Source organism: Chaetodon trifascialis, chromosome 3 (assembly GCF_039877785.1).
Source record: "Chaetodon trifascialis isolate fChaTrf1 chromosome 3, fChaTrf1.hap1, whole genome shotgun sequence".
NCBI classification, from domain to species: domain Eukaryota; kingdom Metazoa; phylum Chordata; class Actinopteri; order Chaetodontiformes; family Chaetodontidae; genus Chaetodon; species Chaetodon trifascialis.
Genome location: NC_092058.1, coordinates 23,392,409 through 23,406,905, shown reverse-complemented (window position 1 = coordinate 23,406,905; position 14,497 = coordinate 23,392,409). Strand labels below are relative to the sequence as shown.

Below are 14,497 nucleotides of genomic sequence, written 5' to 3'. Positions count from 1 at the left end.
ACTTTAGCATTAACCTAGCTGTGACTTCCTGATACAGCGGTGAAACTCTTGTGCTTTGCTTCACTCTGATGCAGCGCTGTACTTCTTTCAAATTGTTGTAGTTTACTTGGTTTTATGCATTCTGCGTAATCCATTTTTAACTTTATTATTTTAGTCTGTGTTTTTTATGCATTGTCTTTTTTCATCCTTATTCTATCTTACCTTTACTATGATTGTCAAGTGGGTTTCATTCTCTATATTATTTTATAGTCTTTTTTTTAATCCATTTTTATACCCATTCTGTCTTTTTAGTGTGAAGCACTCAATTGGTGCATATGATTTCTTTCTTTCTTTCTTTCTTTCTTTCTTTCTTTCTTTCTTTCTTTCTTTCTTTCTTTCTTGTAAAGCACTTTGAGCTGCCATTCCTGTATGAAAGGTGCTGTACAAATAAAATGTATTATTATATTATAATTGCAATGTAAAGGGTCACATTTAAGTCAATGTTTTTCTATTATGTTGTCAGTGTGAATAAATTAAATTACTGACATTCTAGATGAAAAGATTATAAACTGAATCTACACAAGGCCTCCTTTCCCTGTCTTAATGTGTGTGTCTTCACATGTTTTGTCAAGGTGTCTTGTGGATTATGTTGCTGTCATTGTCTTTCTTATACTTTAGAAAAAAACTTTTTCAAAACCATAAATAAACAAAAAAATAACCTTTCGCACTGATATGCAAGAATGTGTGACAAAATGTTGTGCCGAGCTTGTTTTGCAGCCCCCGTGTGACTTCAACCAGCAGATATTTGAAACCATGGCTTCTCATCTAAGTGGTATCCCAGGTATTTAACCTCTGTGGGGTCATTTTCACAGTCATTGCTAAAACCTGGTTTCTTGCTTTTCCTAATTGTATAACTGTCTGTTGAGAGACAAAATTGTTTGGGGCCAATGTTCAGCAATTAAAGGACCAGTGTGTAGGATTAAGTGGGATCAAATGGCAGAAATTGAATATAATATTCATAATTATGATTTTATTAGTGTGTAGGAATGAGCTCTTTTAATTTACAGAAGGAGCATGTCCTCTTCTGCAGACTTTGCCATGGTGCACAGCTGTGTTTGAACAGTAGCCCAGAATGCAGTTTTGTGGCCATCTTAGGGTTTATTACATTTTTGGAAAACATGGACTGAGGCCAGGGCTAATCAGTTTGTTGCATCTGCAACCTCATTGCTAGTCCTTCACACTGGACTTTTAAGCCTCTCTCACAAGTGTCACAAGATTTTCATCAATTACATTTCGTCACCTTAAGTTTCACTGGGCTTTTTTCACACTAGACCAGAGCAGAAATCACAGGTTTATCGAATTGATCTAATCTCTGATGACTCAGTGAAGCAGCACGAACAACAAGGAGTCCTCAGTAGCACATCTGAAAGGAATACAGTCAGTAATGTTTTTATGCGAAGTGATATGTGACTTTGGTGCTGTTAAATTAATTTTAACGGTCATGTTTCTGAGGAGGACAGACAGACAGACAGACATGAAGCGTTAACTTGCTTGTGCATTGGCTGCACATTATACCACTGAACCTACAGTAACCCTGTTAGATAATCCTCTTGTGATCCACGTGATTTCGGGTGCGTGTGTCCCTGATTTCCTGACTGAAAGTTATGAAAATCAGTGTCATGGACAGGAGAGAGAACGTGCCGCGGAGTTGTGCAAGCCAGCAGTCACTCCCCTCACTCAGCAATTTGCATAGTTGCTGTGATATAACCACCACGTAGGCAGATCGCCGCTGTGGCTGTCATCTCCTCACACCGTCACGCCCATAAACGCGCAGCATGCCAGCCGAAAAAGGTAAGATTGTTGTTTCCCTAATACACTGTGGAAATTTCATAAGCGCTGAACACATATCAGAAGTTTTGGAAGCAAAGTAGAGTCCGGAGCTATCAGCGCCGTTTGTTCGACCAGCTGTAGGCTATGTTACCGCACGCTGCCTTCACAGACGCAGTGGACCAGGTCGTGGACCTCAAACGTTTTAATGCCGAAAAAAATGTACGCAATGACGTTAAAAGTACGTAGAATAACTTCTAAGTGTGTGTATAAACTTGTGACGTCAACATGACCTCAATTGTAAGAGATATCACTTACTTACTGAATCAATTATTCAATCAACACTCAGTAACATTAAGATGCAACAGTTTTCATAATCTTTTAATATTGTCATACGTTTTTCTTGCAAAAAATGACTTTGTTTAAGCTTGTCAACTAAATAGTTTTCTGCATGATGGACATTTTTCACTGTTTCCTGCCATTTCTATAGATCAAACAATTAATTGAGTAATTGAGAAAATAACTGACACATCTCTGGATAATGAACATAATTTATTGTTGTGGCCCTACATCATATTGCCCGGAGCAGGAAAGAGTCATACAGAAGGTAGTTGATTACAACACATTACTTTATGGTTTCCTCTCAGTTCCTGACACCCCAGTGGAAGTCCTGGTGGATCTCCTATCAAAAGCTAAGGAGATAGCTGCAGCAAGTAGTAATGTGCCAGAAGAATTGACAAGTTACTTGCAGAAGGCTGTGGACATAGCCCGCGGTCTGGACAACTACCTGGAGGAAATGACCTCACAGGAAAGTGAACCTCTGGCAGAGCTTTATAAGTATGTCTTGATGTCCTACACATAAGCATCTGTGGCTCAACATCTTTACTATGTGAAGTAAATTTGTTAATATTTTCATTCATACTTAATTGCAGAAAAACGCTTTCCCATGACTGGGATCAAGTGCACAAGGAGGGCAAAACCATGTTCCGGCTTCCCAAGGAGTGCATCACTGGCCATGTTGAAGGTTGGACATTTCTGTGTGTAGTGCTCACTGCCATTATATTCACTGGTTTACCGTATTCTGATAACTTGCTCTCTGATGTGTTTTTTTGGCAGGCCAGACCCTGAAGATGCTGATCCACATGAGTCAAGCTAAGAGGGTCCTAGAGATTGGGATGTTTACTGGCTATGGTGCACTGTCCATGGCTGAAGGGCTTCCTGAGGATGGCTGCTTAATTGCCTGTGAGATAGAGCCGTACCTCAAAGACTTCGCCCAGCCCATTTTTGACAAGTCCCCACATGGGAAGAAGATAACTGTCAAGACTGGATCTGCCATGGACACCCTGAGGGTGAGACAAAGGAAATCCATCAATATTGAATGACAGTCAGAGAAGATTTGATAATTTGGAAGATTAAGCAGACTATTTTGCAAACTAATTATACATTTATATCACACTTTTCCATTTTAACATTAACAATTGTTGTGTATTCTGTCACAATAAGGTGTCAATAAGCTAACAAACTGGCCAGAATCAAAAAAGTTTCTGTCCCTTCCAGGAATTGGCTGATGCTGGTGAGCAGTTTGACATGGTCTTCATTGATGCAGACAAGCATAATTACATCAACTACTACAACTTTATTCTGGACAATAATCTCCTGAGATTGCAAGGGGTCATATGTGTAGATAACTCACTCTTCAAAGCCAAGGTTTATCTCAAGGACACCACAGATAACAACGGACTGGCGCTTAGAGAGTTCAACCAGTTTGTCTCCAATGATCCACGTGTGGAGCAGGTCAGTTTCCAACCTTTACACGCCACTACTTTTTTGTGTTTGACAGGTATTCTTTTTATATTTTAACAACATCTTTCTTGCTTTAAAGGTCATTATCCCTCTTAGAGATGGCATCAGTCTTATCCGCCGGGTATCTGTGGCCTCTGAGTGTTCAATGACACAGGTACAGTTCATATAACCCTAGTGTTCAGGCCTCAGGAAGCCAGTGCAGCTGTCATGCAGCATCATTCTCACTGATCATTTCTGCTAATCTTGTGTATTTGTATTAGAGTAAAATAACAGATGACGAAGTTTTCCGTGGGGTCAAGGGGCGCCCCATCCTCGAGCGGATGCGTCTTGATGGAAAGGTGGCCTATGTGACAGGTGCTGGGCAGGGAATTGGCCGAGCATTTGCTCATGCCCTGGGTGAGGCCGGTGCAAAGGTGGCTGTGGTAGACCTGGACCAACATAGAGCTCAGGCAGTGGCTAAAGAGCTCTTCCTTAAAGGTAAGTGGTGTTAACACTACAAATGTAGACTCATGCATGAGCAGCATGTACAGTGGCAGACTCAGGGTGTCTGAGGGGCACGTTGGTGATAAATCAAAAGGGACCTGATTTTCTAGCTTGTAAGACAGTCTATATGGTACAGCATCATGTTTGTCCACTGGGCAGGCAATGCAGAACGAAAAGAAAAGTACAGCACTACTTAGCATTAAAGCTAATGAGCAGAAGCTAATTAAAAACAATTTTGAGGTCTTTATAGTATGCTCTGCTGTAATTTTCCTGTAATGGAAATGTATTCTTTCTTAATAAATCACAATTCTCTTAAGATCCTTAAAGTTATTGTAATTGTCTCAAACTTTAAATTAAGAAAATATCCAATGTGAAATTGATTTTTTTTCTTCTTTTGTTAGATCAATGGTTGGTCGAATAGACACAAAATCAAAGTGCATCATTAATCATTTAATTCTAATGTATTAGTTTAGATTTGGTTGGGTGCAACGTGTTGCACATTCAAAGATGCTACAAGTGTTATAAATATATATATTTTTTTATTTACTGTAGCTATTCCCATGCTTTTCCCATAAAACAAACCCCTCCAGCCTTGTAGAAGAAGTCTAAAGGAATGTCGCACTGATGTATTCACTTGATGAGAGGATGATTTTTTATTTTTTATTTTTTTTTTAATTTTCACACTGGTAACACTTGGTTGTTAGAAGAAAATGAGCCCTTCAGATGGAGCAACAACTTCAAAGAAACTGACGTCAGTGAGTAACCAAAGCGCCTGATAACGAGCCAGTCATTTGAATCAGGTGTGGTGGAGCAGGAAACATCTAAAACATGCAGGGCAAGGGGGCCCAAGGACTGGAATTGAGAAACACTGGCCTAATGTCATAAATTGTCAGGGACAGTTTGTGGGTTTTGGCCAGCAGATGGCAGCATACTAAAGCAGAAGATATACATACATACATAAACATGTTCCTCTGAAACCCTGGATGTGTGATTTTCTTCCGCTCCTTCTATTTTCTTCTTAAAGAATAAAGCATCCTACACACACACACACACACACACACACACACAAAAACAGAGCAAAATTAATTTTAATACTATTTTTCCAAACTTGTGCTCTTCATATTTTTGTGTCTGGTTGCTTATCTCATGCATGGTATTGCAACATGTACAAAGTACTCAAACAGACATCCACGTCTTTTGTTACAGGTATCAATGCTATTGCGATCACAGCTGACATAAGTAAGTCAGATGATGTCCAGAGGATGATTGACAGCATTGTCTCTAAATGGGGGGAGATCCACATCGCCTGTAACAATGCCGGCATCAACATGAACTCAGCCAGTGAAGACACCAGTCTGGAGGAGTGGGACCAAACCTTTAACGTCAACCTGAGGGGGACTTTCATGTGCTGTCAGGTGTGTATCACCTGTTGTGCGTTTGTGTGTGTGTGGCCTTCACAAAGACAGGTTACTCACTCCAGCATGTTGCACTGTGTGATGTGCAGTTTGAAGATGAACGGAAATGCACATTTTGTAATTTGAGTTCAGGTGTTATTTATGATAATGGTTCAACTGAAAAATAGAGGTAAAAGAATGTCACTTAAGCCACATACTGTTGTAGCATTACATGCCAAAAACACATCACTGTTGCTTTGACAAATACTTTGTAAACTTTCCACTTGACCCAGAAGTTTTTGGAATATTACACAGAGAAGAAAATACAGCAACAACATGAAGGTAGCATTTGTTCATCTCTGGAATTATTATACAGACTATTCCATATTTAACAAACAACAACATATGATAATGATAGTCAGGCAGACCTATAATGAATGTGATAATTGGATTTATTTTTTATAGGTCACATCAACTTTGTTATGAGAACATGATTCAATTTAATCATGAGTTATGAAAAACATAATCCAATAGGTTTTTAAATGATGTCTGCAGCTTTAGAAGCAGGAGAATTTTCTCAGCCCATAAAGGAACGCTTAATCCTTTGTTTTATCCCAAATCATAATCATCTAATTTGGACAAACATATGGTTTTCACTGCTTTTCCTGCTTAGAAAATAATCTTTAGTAATGTGTAGTAGAGAAATGTGTGTATCAATTCCAAATATAATAATACATCATTTATTATTGTTATTATTATTATTATGGCATAAAGAAACTATGCCCAAAGAACCAAACTGATTATTGGTCACGTTCTCCTTCAGTAATCTATTTCTGTCAAAACTATTTAGACTATATTAAAAGGTATTATTATAATACTGATGGTCCAACCAGCTTGGTTCTAAATGTGTGTGTGTGTGTGTGTGTGTTTGTGTGTGTGTCTGTGTGTGTGTGTGTGTGTGTGTGTGTGTGTGTGTGTGTGTGTGTGTGTGTGTGTGTGTGTGTGTGTGTGTGAATATATACATATATATATATATACACACACACACACACACACACACACACACACACACACACACACACACACACACACACACACACACACACACGTATGTGTATACATATATATTTGCATGAGAATATGCCCTACCACCCACTATGTGTGGCTTAAAAATCCACTCAAGTTCTCCAAATGTTGTTTAACCACGATCTCTGTCTCCAAGGATAAACTACATGTTTTTGTGTTGATCTGTGCTTGGGCTTTTGGTAGCATAGCAGTGCCATAATAAAGTGTTTAATGTGTCCCCCGAATCCTTGCCTTAGGCGGCAGGTCGAGTGATGTTGAAGCAAGGATACGGCAAGATTATCAACACAGCCTCCATGGCCAGTCTAATAGGTGAGTGATGATTCTATTCCCCCACCTTCTCTCTGGAGCCCCTCCATGTCTGCTTTTAATCTCTCCATTTGGCGTGGAGAGTTGGGTCGAGAGGAGGAGGGTGAGGAAGGGAGCGTTAAATACATGTGTGCTATGGAGCTATGTGCGGGAGTACACGTCACGTCGTATCGTTTTATTATCGGACAGGAAGTCGTCGGATCTGGCTTTAGATCATTACTGAGGCAAAGTTGATATCAGAAAAAAACTTCAGCTGCAGTTTTCCTGTTTATGAGGAAACCTAAGGTGAACCTGCACATTTTAAATCAGGACTAGCCAGCTTTTCTCCTTTGCAACTTTTACCCCAGTTAAACTGTTCTATAGAGAAGCATCCACCCCTTCATACAGTAAGCATAGCAGGAAAGTGTTGTGATTGCGTCTCGCCGAGGCAGTTTTGCATCATAATAAACATCCCCTCTCTGCGGAGCTGTCTGGAGGATGTGGAAGGCAACCTGAGGTCCAACTTGGGAAGGGAGGGTTCCTGTGTAGCGGCAAAACCCCAGCCTGTGCCAGCAGCCTTGTTTGAACAGCGGAAGACACTTTTAGAGTTTAGTGAGAGCCTAGTAAAAGCCCTGCAATTCGCAGCACTGGTCTAATGTTCCTCCTCCAACAGGTTCCTCCAGAGGAACAGCAACACTTCATCAGCAGTATAGTCAAATCGCCAGTAAACCACTGTGCCATATGGGCCCCAGTCCCGACTGCAGGGGCAATCTGTAAAACAGGAGCATGCTGGTAAATAGAGGCCGGCATAAAAAAAATGATCAATTACTCACATTACGTACAGTCCTTCAGGAATTTACTTTATTGGTCTGGACATCTGTTATAATATTGTCATAATGTGTAATCAGATGGGACCTGTTCTAGCCAAGTGGAAGCCCAAAAAGCAGCCGTAAATGCCCAATTAAAATGCACAATGACAGCTTTTTGTCCATCTGCTGAATGAAACGCGTGTGCCCACTAACACACACACACACACACACACACACACACACACACACACACACACACACACACACACACACACAGTCATGACCATCAAGCGCAATTTTTTTTCTGAATAATGGCCAGCAGCTCAAAGATCCCCAGACAGGAAATATCTAAGTTGATATGATCACACAGTTTTTTGGCTTAATGTTGACCTTATTGAGGGATTTGTGACCCTCACTCTACCTGCAGATCTCAGCTGCATGATAATGTACATTACAACAGCCACACCATTCTGGGAAAAGAGTACATCATTTGAACTCAAGAATTCAAAATGTAAAGGCGTGCCTAATAAAGAGCATGTTTTCTCCCACTTGAAGTGGGCAATAAGTAGCAGGGTGAATGTTAAAGAGGGCTTTGGAGAATGCTTCTCCCTCTACCTCCGTTTCCCTTCTCTGGGGATTACTGCTCTTTAAGACGGGGAAAACATCAATGCAGGTTTATTTAAAGGATGAAGGCATTTTCTGAATGGTATTTTGGGGCCGTATCATCAGGTCTTGAGCGAGGATTAGTGCTGTTAGGCATTTTGAGCTGTGTTTCCTGTCCTGATAAGTCGGATTTCACCTTCAATCTGCGTGTAAGCCCTGGGCTCTGCTCCTCCTCGCCTGCTCCTCTGAGGTCCTAGGCTACCCTTATCCAGCCCAGCCAAACCCAATCTCACCTTCCTCTGCTATCTCGCTACACTCTACACAATCCCACTCCACCACACTCTTAACTACGGTGCCGTCGTCCCACCCTTTACATCTTATTTCTTAAGCAGTTTCTAACTTTTAGCTCTATCCTGCACAAATTTTTTCTTTTTTTTTTCTTTTTTTTATCCGAGCCGTGTATGCAGGATGCTCCCGCCTTTTCTCCCCAGGACTGGTCCCTGCCTCTCTGCAGCTGGCTGGTATTTATCATCCCGGTCTCACACTGAAGCCATTTGGCAGTCAGATCAGTGGGTGATGAGGTTAACTACTAAAGTTGTATGTAACTTGGAGCCTTCCTTGTGATGATTAATCAACCAGCAGAAAATGAGCCCCTGTCCCGGCATCCCATGCAGTGTGCAGCATCTGTGATGGTCAAGGCAAACAAATGGCTCCCTGTCTTTGTTGCTGAGGACAGAGCATAACTGGACATTATAAGCAATTAATTTTACATGGCTTCATCCGCTGAGTCCCCAGCAGCTAATGGAAGAGCTTTTATGTTGCATCCACAAGAAACCGCATGAGCTGCAATATAAAATGTTTTCTGTATGTTGTCAGCTTTTGTGAGAAGGGAGTTATTGCTGATCTCTTTATTCTCTATTAAAGAAATGACCTATAAAAACATTTTTCTTAAATAATTACCTGAAAATTTCAGATGTGCATACCGTTACTAATGATGCACTGATGCAATCTTTATAAAATGCTGTGTCGTGTCCATTTGGGGTAACCAATTCTCTTTCCCTTCTCCTCCCTGCAGTCCCTCATCCCCAGAAGCAGCTTTCATACAACACATCCAAGGCTGGAGTGGTCAAACTGACTCAGACTCTGGGCACTGAATGGATTGACAGAGGAGTGCGTGTCAACTGCATCTCACCGTAAGTGCTGTCCATTCCTGGTCTTCTTCTTATACCGTCTTGTGCCAAACTGTGCTGGTCCACCTTTGAGTGTTGTAAGGGATTGAGCTGCAAAAGGAAGTGGTGATTAGCGTGTTTGCTTTCATGTGAAGAGCCCCATTTGAGAATGATGCACTAATTTAAGTCCTCAAACAATACATCAGTGCTTAATTAGATGACGTCTTGAGGGATAAATCAACCAAACACTTGCTCTAATTGTTCTATTCAATTAGGGAATCAAATTTGCAACCTCACTCCAAGTGTCGGCACAACAATAGCGCCTTGTTTGTATCTATTTGTCTGTGAAGCTGAGCAGGGGAAGAAAAGAGGAGAACACAGGAAGGGCTCTGTTTGTGTGAGTGTGTGTGTGTGTAGAGTGAGTGTGTGTTAAGTGGAGCATCCCTTAGCCAAGCCAACCCTGAGCAAATCCGTCCGGTGGCACCGGGCGAGCCAGGCCCAGTCACAGCCCCAGAACAAAGCCCTCACACACGTGCCTCGCTCAGCTTTATTTATCGGCAGCTTGTTTGCTAATTTTAATTTGCAAAGAAGCAATTCTCTCTCCCCTCGCTAACTGGGTGTCTCAATGGGCCGCTGATTTCTTTGAAGTGACAGTCGGTAAATATGCATAAAAAAGGGACACAATTAGCGCTCACGAGGTTGACTGGAGCCTGATTCCATTGGCAACTTTAGCCGCAGCGGTGATAAGCTGCATTATCTAGAAAATTGGCTGAGGGAAAACAGTACCTCTGATTGCCAGCAAAGGTTCCAGATAACAGGGCAGCTGAAGAGAAATATAATTGAGGTGGAATATGTTAACCAAGGTGTCACACGCTCCTTGGAAGTGCTAATTTATCCAATGTTGGAATTCCATATCAAGGCACCAGGATACATTGAACAATGATTCAGGCCTTACGCCGTTTAGTCACTGTCACGTCAATTGTGTAGAAAGTCAGAAGTCGTCTCGTATTTGGCACAGGAGGCCGTGTTGACACATTTGTTCAAATGTGAGCTCTGTGATATTTAACTGTAGAAAATGGAGAGAACTGCATTTGTTGTGGCTGAGTAATGGTGTCACAGCGTTATTAGACACCAGTGCAGTCTCAAAGCCATAAGCAGCGTATATGTTTTCTCATGAGTTCCACCTAAACGCTGTCTTGTTTCAGTCAGGAGTCACAGCAGGAATGTGAGGTAGTTGCTTATAATAAGTACTTAACCAAAGGCTTTAAGCAAATGATGCCAGACGTCCCTTCATACCCATGGGCTCTTCCTGAGATGTGCCAGTCGTCTGAGTGCCACCAGTCCCACAGTAAACATCATCAGAGATGCCATGCCATGCCCTTTCTTCAAAGGATAATTGGGTTTATTTTTGTCACCAAAGTGGTGGCTCTGAAACGACGCTGTCACTCCTGGCTCTGAACTGTGATGCCTTCTGATTTCGTTGTGCTCCCCCCCTTCTCTCTCACTTTCTCTGTCTCTCTTTTCAGGGGGATTGTTGACACCCCTCTCATCCACTCGGAGAGTCTGAGGCCCCTGGTGCAGCGCTGGCTGTCAGATATCCCTGCTGGTAGACTGGCTCAAGTGACAGACCTGCAAGCTGCAGTGGTCTACTTGGCATCTGACGCCTCCGACTACATGACAGGGCATAACTTAGTCATAGAGGGTGGGCAAAGTCTGTGGTAGAGGGGGCTGATGAAGAGATGAAAACTTTTTTTCCCCTCTTCACTCTCCTGGGATTAGTCTCCGAAATAGGTGGCGCTCACATTATGTCTTTCTGTCACATGCACAGCAGTGTTAAATGAAATCTTACTGGATGTTTAACTTTTGGTCAGTTAACATCAGTTTTATGTGTGATGAGATGACTGGTAGCTTATTGTCCTCTCTGCATTGATTGAGTTTGCTGTCATGTGTGTTATGAATGTGGGACACTGAATGTTTTAGTGGATGAAAAACAGTGAATCATGTGAAATACTAAGAAGAGGTGTACCCGCTGCCAGTCACACAATGGAAATTTGCTAACACTTCAGAGAAAGTATCTGTAAAGTTGAAGAAAGTAAAGCAAAACTGTTACTACTACAATTTTTATGTTGTATTTTCTCTTGTCATTATTTTATACATCAAATGCTGTTTAAACAGTTTTGATAAATGTGACTGCTAAATGCCTCTGAAAGACACTGATCTTTTTTATTGTATCTAATACAAAAACGCTGAGCACACTTGAAATGTTTTGTTGATTTTTCGAACACTATTTCATACAAACGCAGTTTATGCTGCTTTACAGGATAATAAAAGAAATGACAGTTATGTATGGTGGCAAAGGGGCGGCCTCTTTGCATGAGTACATGGAAAGTACATGACTGACTGACATGCATGTAAGTATTTAAGTTACTTACACTTTATGTTGGCAGCAAAGGATAAAGCTTGTTGACTGGGTCTAAATGTTGTTAGAAGTGCCTGATACAGATTGGTTCAGCGATGACCGCCAGTTTACAGTAGAATGGGATGCCAGCGAGTTATTTTGCGCACCTTGGTTCACCACTCCCTCTGGTCCAAGACTCTTGTGTACCATATGCAGGATTGCAGCATCCCAGTCCGCCTCTCTCCAGCTCTTTCTTGCCAAATGGTCCCCACAAGTGGTACTTGTGAGCGCCATCTTAATTGCTCCATTAACTGTTTGTGTGCTGAAAAACAATACTTAAAGGAGAGGTTAGCCGAGGACGTGACCCCAGCCGCTGCAATTATATGAAAAGTAGTGGCCAATTAGCTCTCTCTGCAATGTGACACTGTTGGTGTTTATGTGAGCAACTTCAACTTCTCACTGTTAGTGACCGTTCTCTGATTTACATAATTGGGGGATTGGTCATTAATGGGAATGGCGTGTGAGAGGATCCCATTAAGATATGGAGTGAGATCTGATCATCTCCTCTGCTCTGTGCGATTTATCTCCAGCTGCATTGGCACATTAGAAATTATTGGGATTTTTATCCTCGTATTTTATAGTGAAATGTCGAAGTTTGCCATAGTGTGTGCATGCAAGGTCTTGTAGAATTTGTTCACAGGAAGACAAATTGTCTTTTATAGGCCATTTCCCTGTCTTGCCACTGAGGGGCAGTATAAAGTCAGGCAGCAGCATCACTGACACAAGGACACAAAGTTACAGTGCGAGGTTATCACATTATTTGCCATCATCTAAAGGTAATAACATTGAACTCTGTCTTACGTATAAGTGATAAAATAAGAACACCTCTCCAATTCTAGTATGCAAACAGCTCAACAGGAGAGACAATCATAGAAATACTGAGTAAATGCTCATATTTTCAATTAAATGTGCTTTGATAGTGGACAGCTGCATTCCAAATGCATTGAAAATGTAATTAAATCCATCACTTTTCAAGAGGAGATGGTAGCAGTCTTTAAAGCCTGAAGACAATGAAGTGCAGATAGGAGTCTGTGGCACGAGTCATTGATGTGCAATATCCATTTGCATCTGCAGACCAAACCTCTACTGGAGACAAATAGGATTCAACCTCAGTGTTTCATTTATATTTTTCCAAGTTCAATAAAGGTGAAGTTAGGGCAGATACTGTGGTTAGTTTTGACAGTTAGTACAAATAAAAGAGATTGTTCCTTCCCCAAGTCTGCCAGAAGGGATGCATAAAGACACCCATTTGAGACCAAACGCCTCTTTTGCCCACAGTCCTGTTTCGCTGTCATCATTCAGTGGCAGTGTCTAAACTGTTGTTTTGCCGTCATGTTTTGCACCATATTAAACTCGTTCAAAACCCTCTTGGCAAGGTCTTGTTTTTCTTTACAATTGCAACCACAAGAGCCAAATCTATAATTTGAGCAGCAAAATGTGATATCCCCTCATATGCCACAGCCGGCTTCGTGAGGTGTAAGTGATCTTGAATCCATTATTTATGACCTTACCATTACAGTGAAGAGTGGGACCCTGTTGTACATGGCGCTGTTGTGCTAAACAGTTCTCCTGAAAAGGCACTTGCGCCCTCACACTGAAAATCAACTTTGATTAATGCTCCGCTCTGTCACGGCATGCAACATTTTACAACAGCAGCCATTCAGAGGGAGACCCAGGTCGATGCCGAACAACACATTGAGGCAATACGTGTTCCAGAGGAGGCTGTGTCCTGGTGACAAGAGGACCCAAGGGTTTATGGGTGACATATTAACATTTGACAATATCAATACACTTTTATTGATGGAGTATAGCGTCCTGTTACCTACCCACTCAGTGCGGTGTTTGAGGATGAAATGTTACCCAGTATAAATTGAGTTGAGCTCCCCGATGCTATCATCAGAGGTAGGGTTGTGCAACAGCAAAACGAAAATGTCAAAATGTGTCTTCTAATAAGGGTGAACTTCAAACTCATTGACCCGAGGAGATTTAATTTGGCTAATTACCTGAAGAAAAATCTGATTGTGAATTGCTGCCAAATCATTTTGCTTCAAATGCAAACCTTTGTTGTGTCAGGCATCGCCTTACATGCTCATTCTAGAACATGTCTTTAATCCATTGAAATGAACAAGGACAGACGCTGGAAGAGATAAATGCAGCCACCACTGTATCTCGTAGCTGTTAGGACAGTTCAGAGATCTTACACAAACCTGTAAATATCAGAGTAAAAATCTACTATTGACCATGTGTGCAGTTTTGCACTTAAAGGGCTAGTTTGACATTTTGGGATACAAACTTTGTTTTCTTTCCACGAGTAAGATGAAATATTAAATATTAAATATTGTGATTATGAAAGTACCATTAGCTTAGCTTAGTTTGACGTAGTTTAACATAAAACCACAAATTGCTATTTTTCCATTTTGGTCTTTGTAGGCATTAAACAAGATATCATGTGATAATTAGGGAGCAGTGGAAGCGAGGGTAAACATTTTGTTTCCTCCGGACAATTTTCTCCAACTTCCAGTCTTCATGCTAAACTAAGCTAACTGCTGCTAGATCTAGCCTCATATTTTCCTTACAGACATTGCTATTGATCGTACTCTC

At 41.3% G+C, this 14,497-nt stretch overlaps 1 protein-coding gene across 1 annotated transcript; it reads left to right on the top strand.

Annotated features, from left to right (window-relative positions):
• Positions 1 to 1,734: 1,734 nt before the first annotated feature.
• Positions 1,735 to 11,911, top strand: LOC139329265 (uncharacterized). Its single transcript, XM_070959468.1, has 11 exons — positions 1,735 to 1,830; positions 2,454 to 2,643; positions 2,739 to 2,830; positions 2,923 to 3,155; positions 3,364 to 3,600; positions 3,689 to 3,763; positions 3,870 to 4,086; positions 5,299 to 5,507; positions 6,809 to 6,881; positions 9,345 to 9,462; positions 10,965 to 11,911. Exons 1-11 carry the CDS (start codon positions 1,815 to 1,817, stop codon positions 11,158 to 11,160), a joined length of 1,656 nt encoding a protein of 551 aa, XP_070815569.1. The 5' UTR covers positions 1,735 to 1,814; the 3' UTR covers positions 11,161 to 11,911.
• The last annotated feature ends 2,586 nt before the right edge of the window (positions 11,912 to 14,497 follow it).

Excerpts from the sequence above, each read along its gene's own strand:
- LOC139329265 (XM_070959468.1), top strand. Across the intron at positions 3,156-3,363 it reads CTGCCATGGACACCCTGAGG|GAATTGGCTGATGCTGGTGA; the intron begins GTGAGACAAAGG and ends TGTCCCTTCCAG. Across the intron at positions 3,601-3,688 it reads ATGATCCACGTGTGGAGCAG|GTCATTATCCCTCTTAGAGA; the intron begins GTCAGTTTCCAA and ends CTTGCTTTAAAG.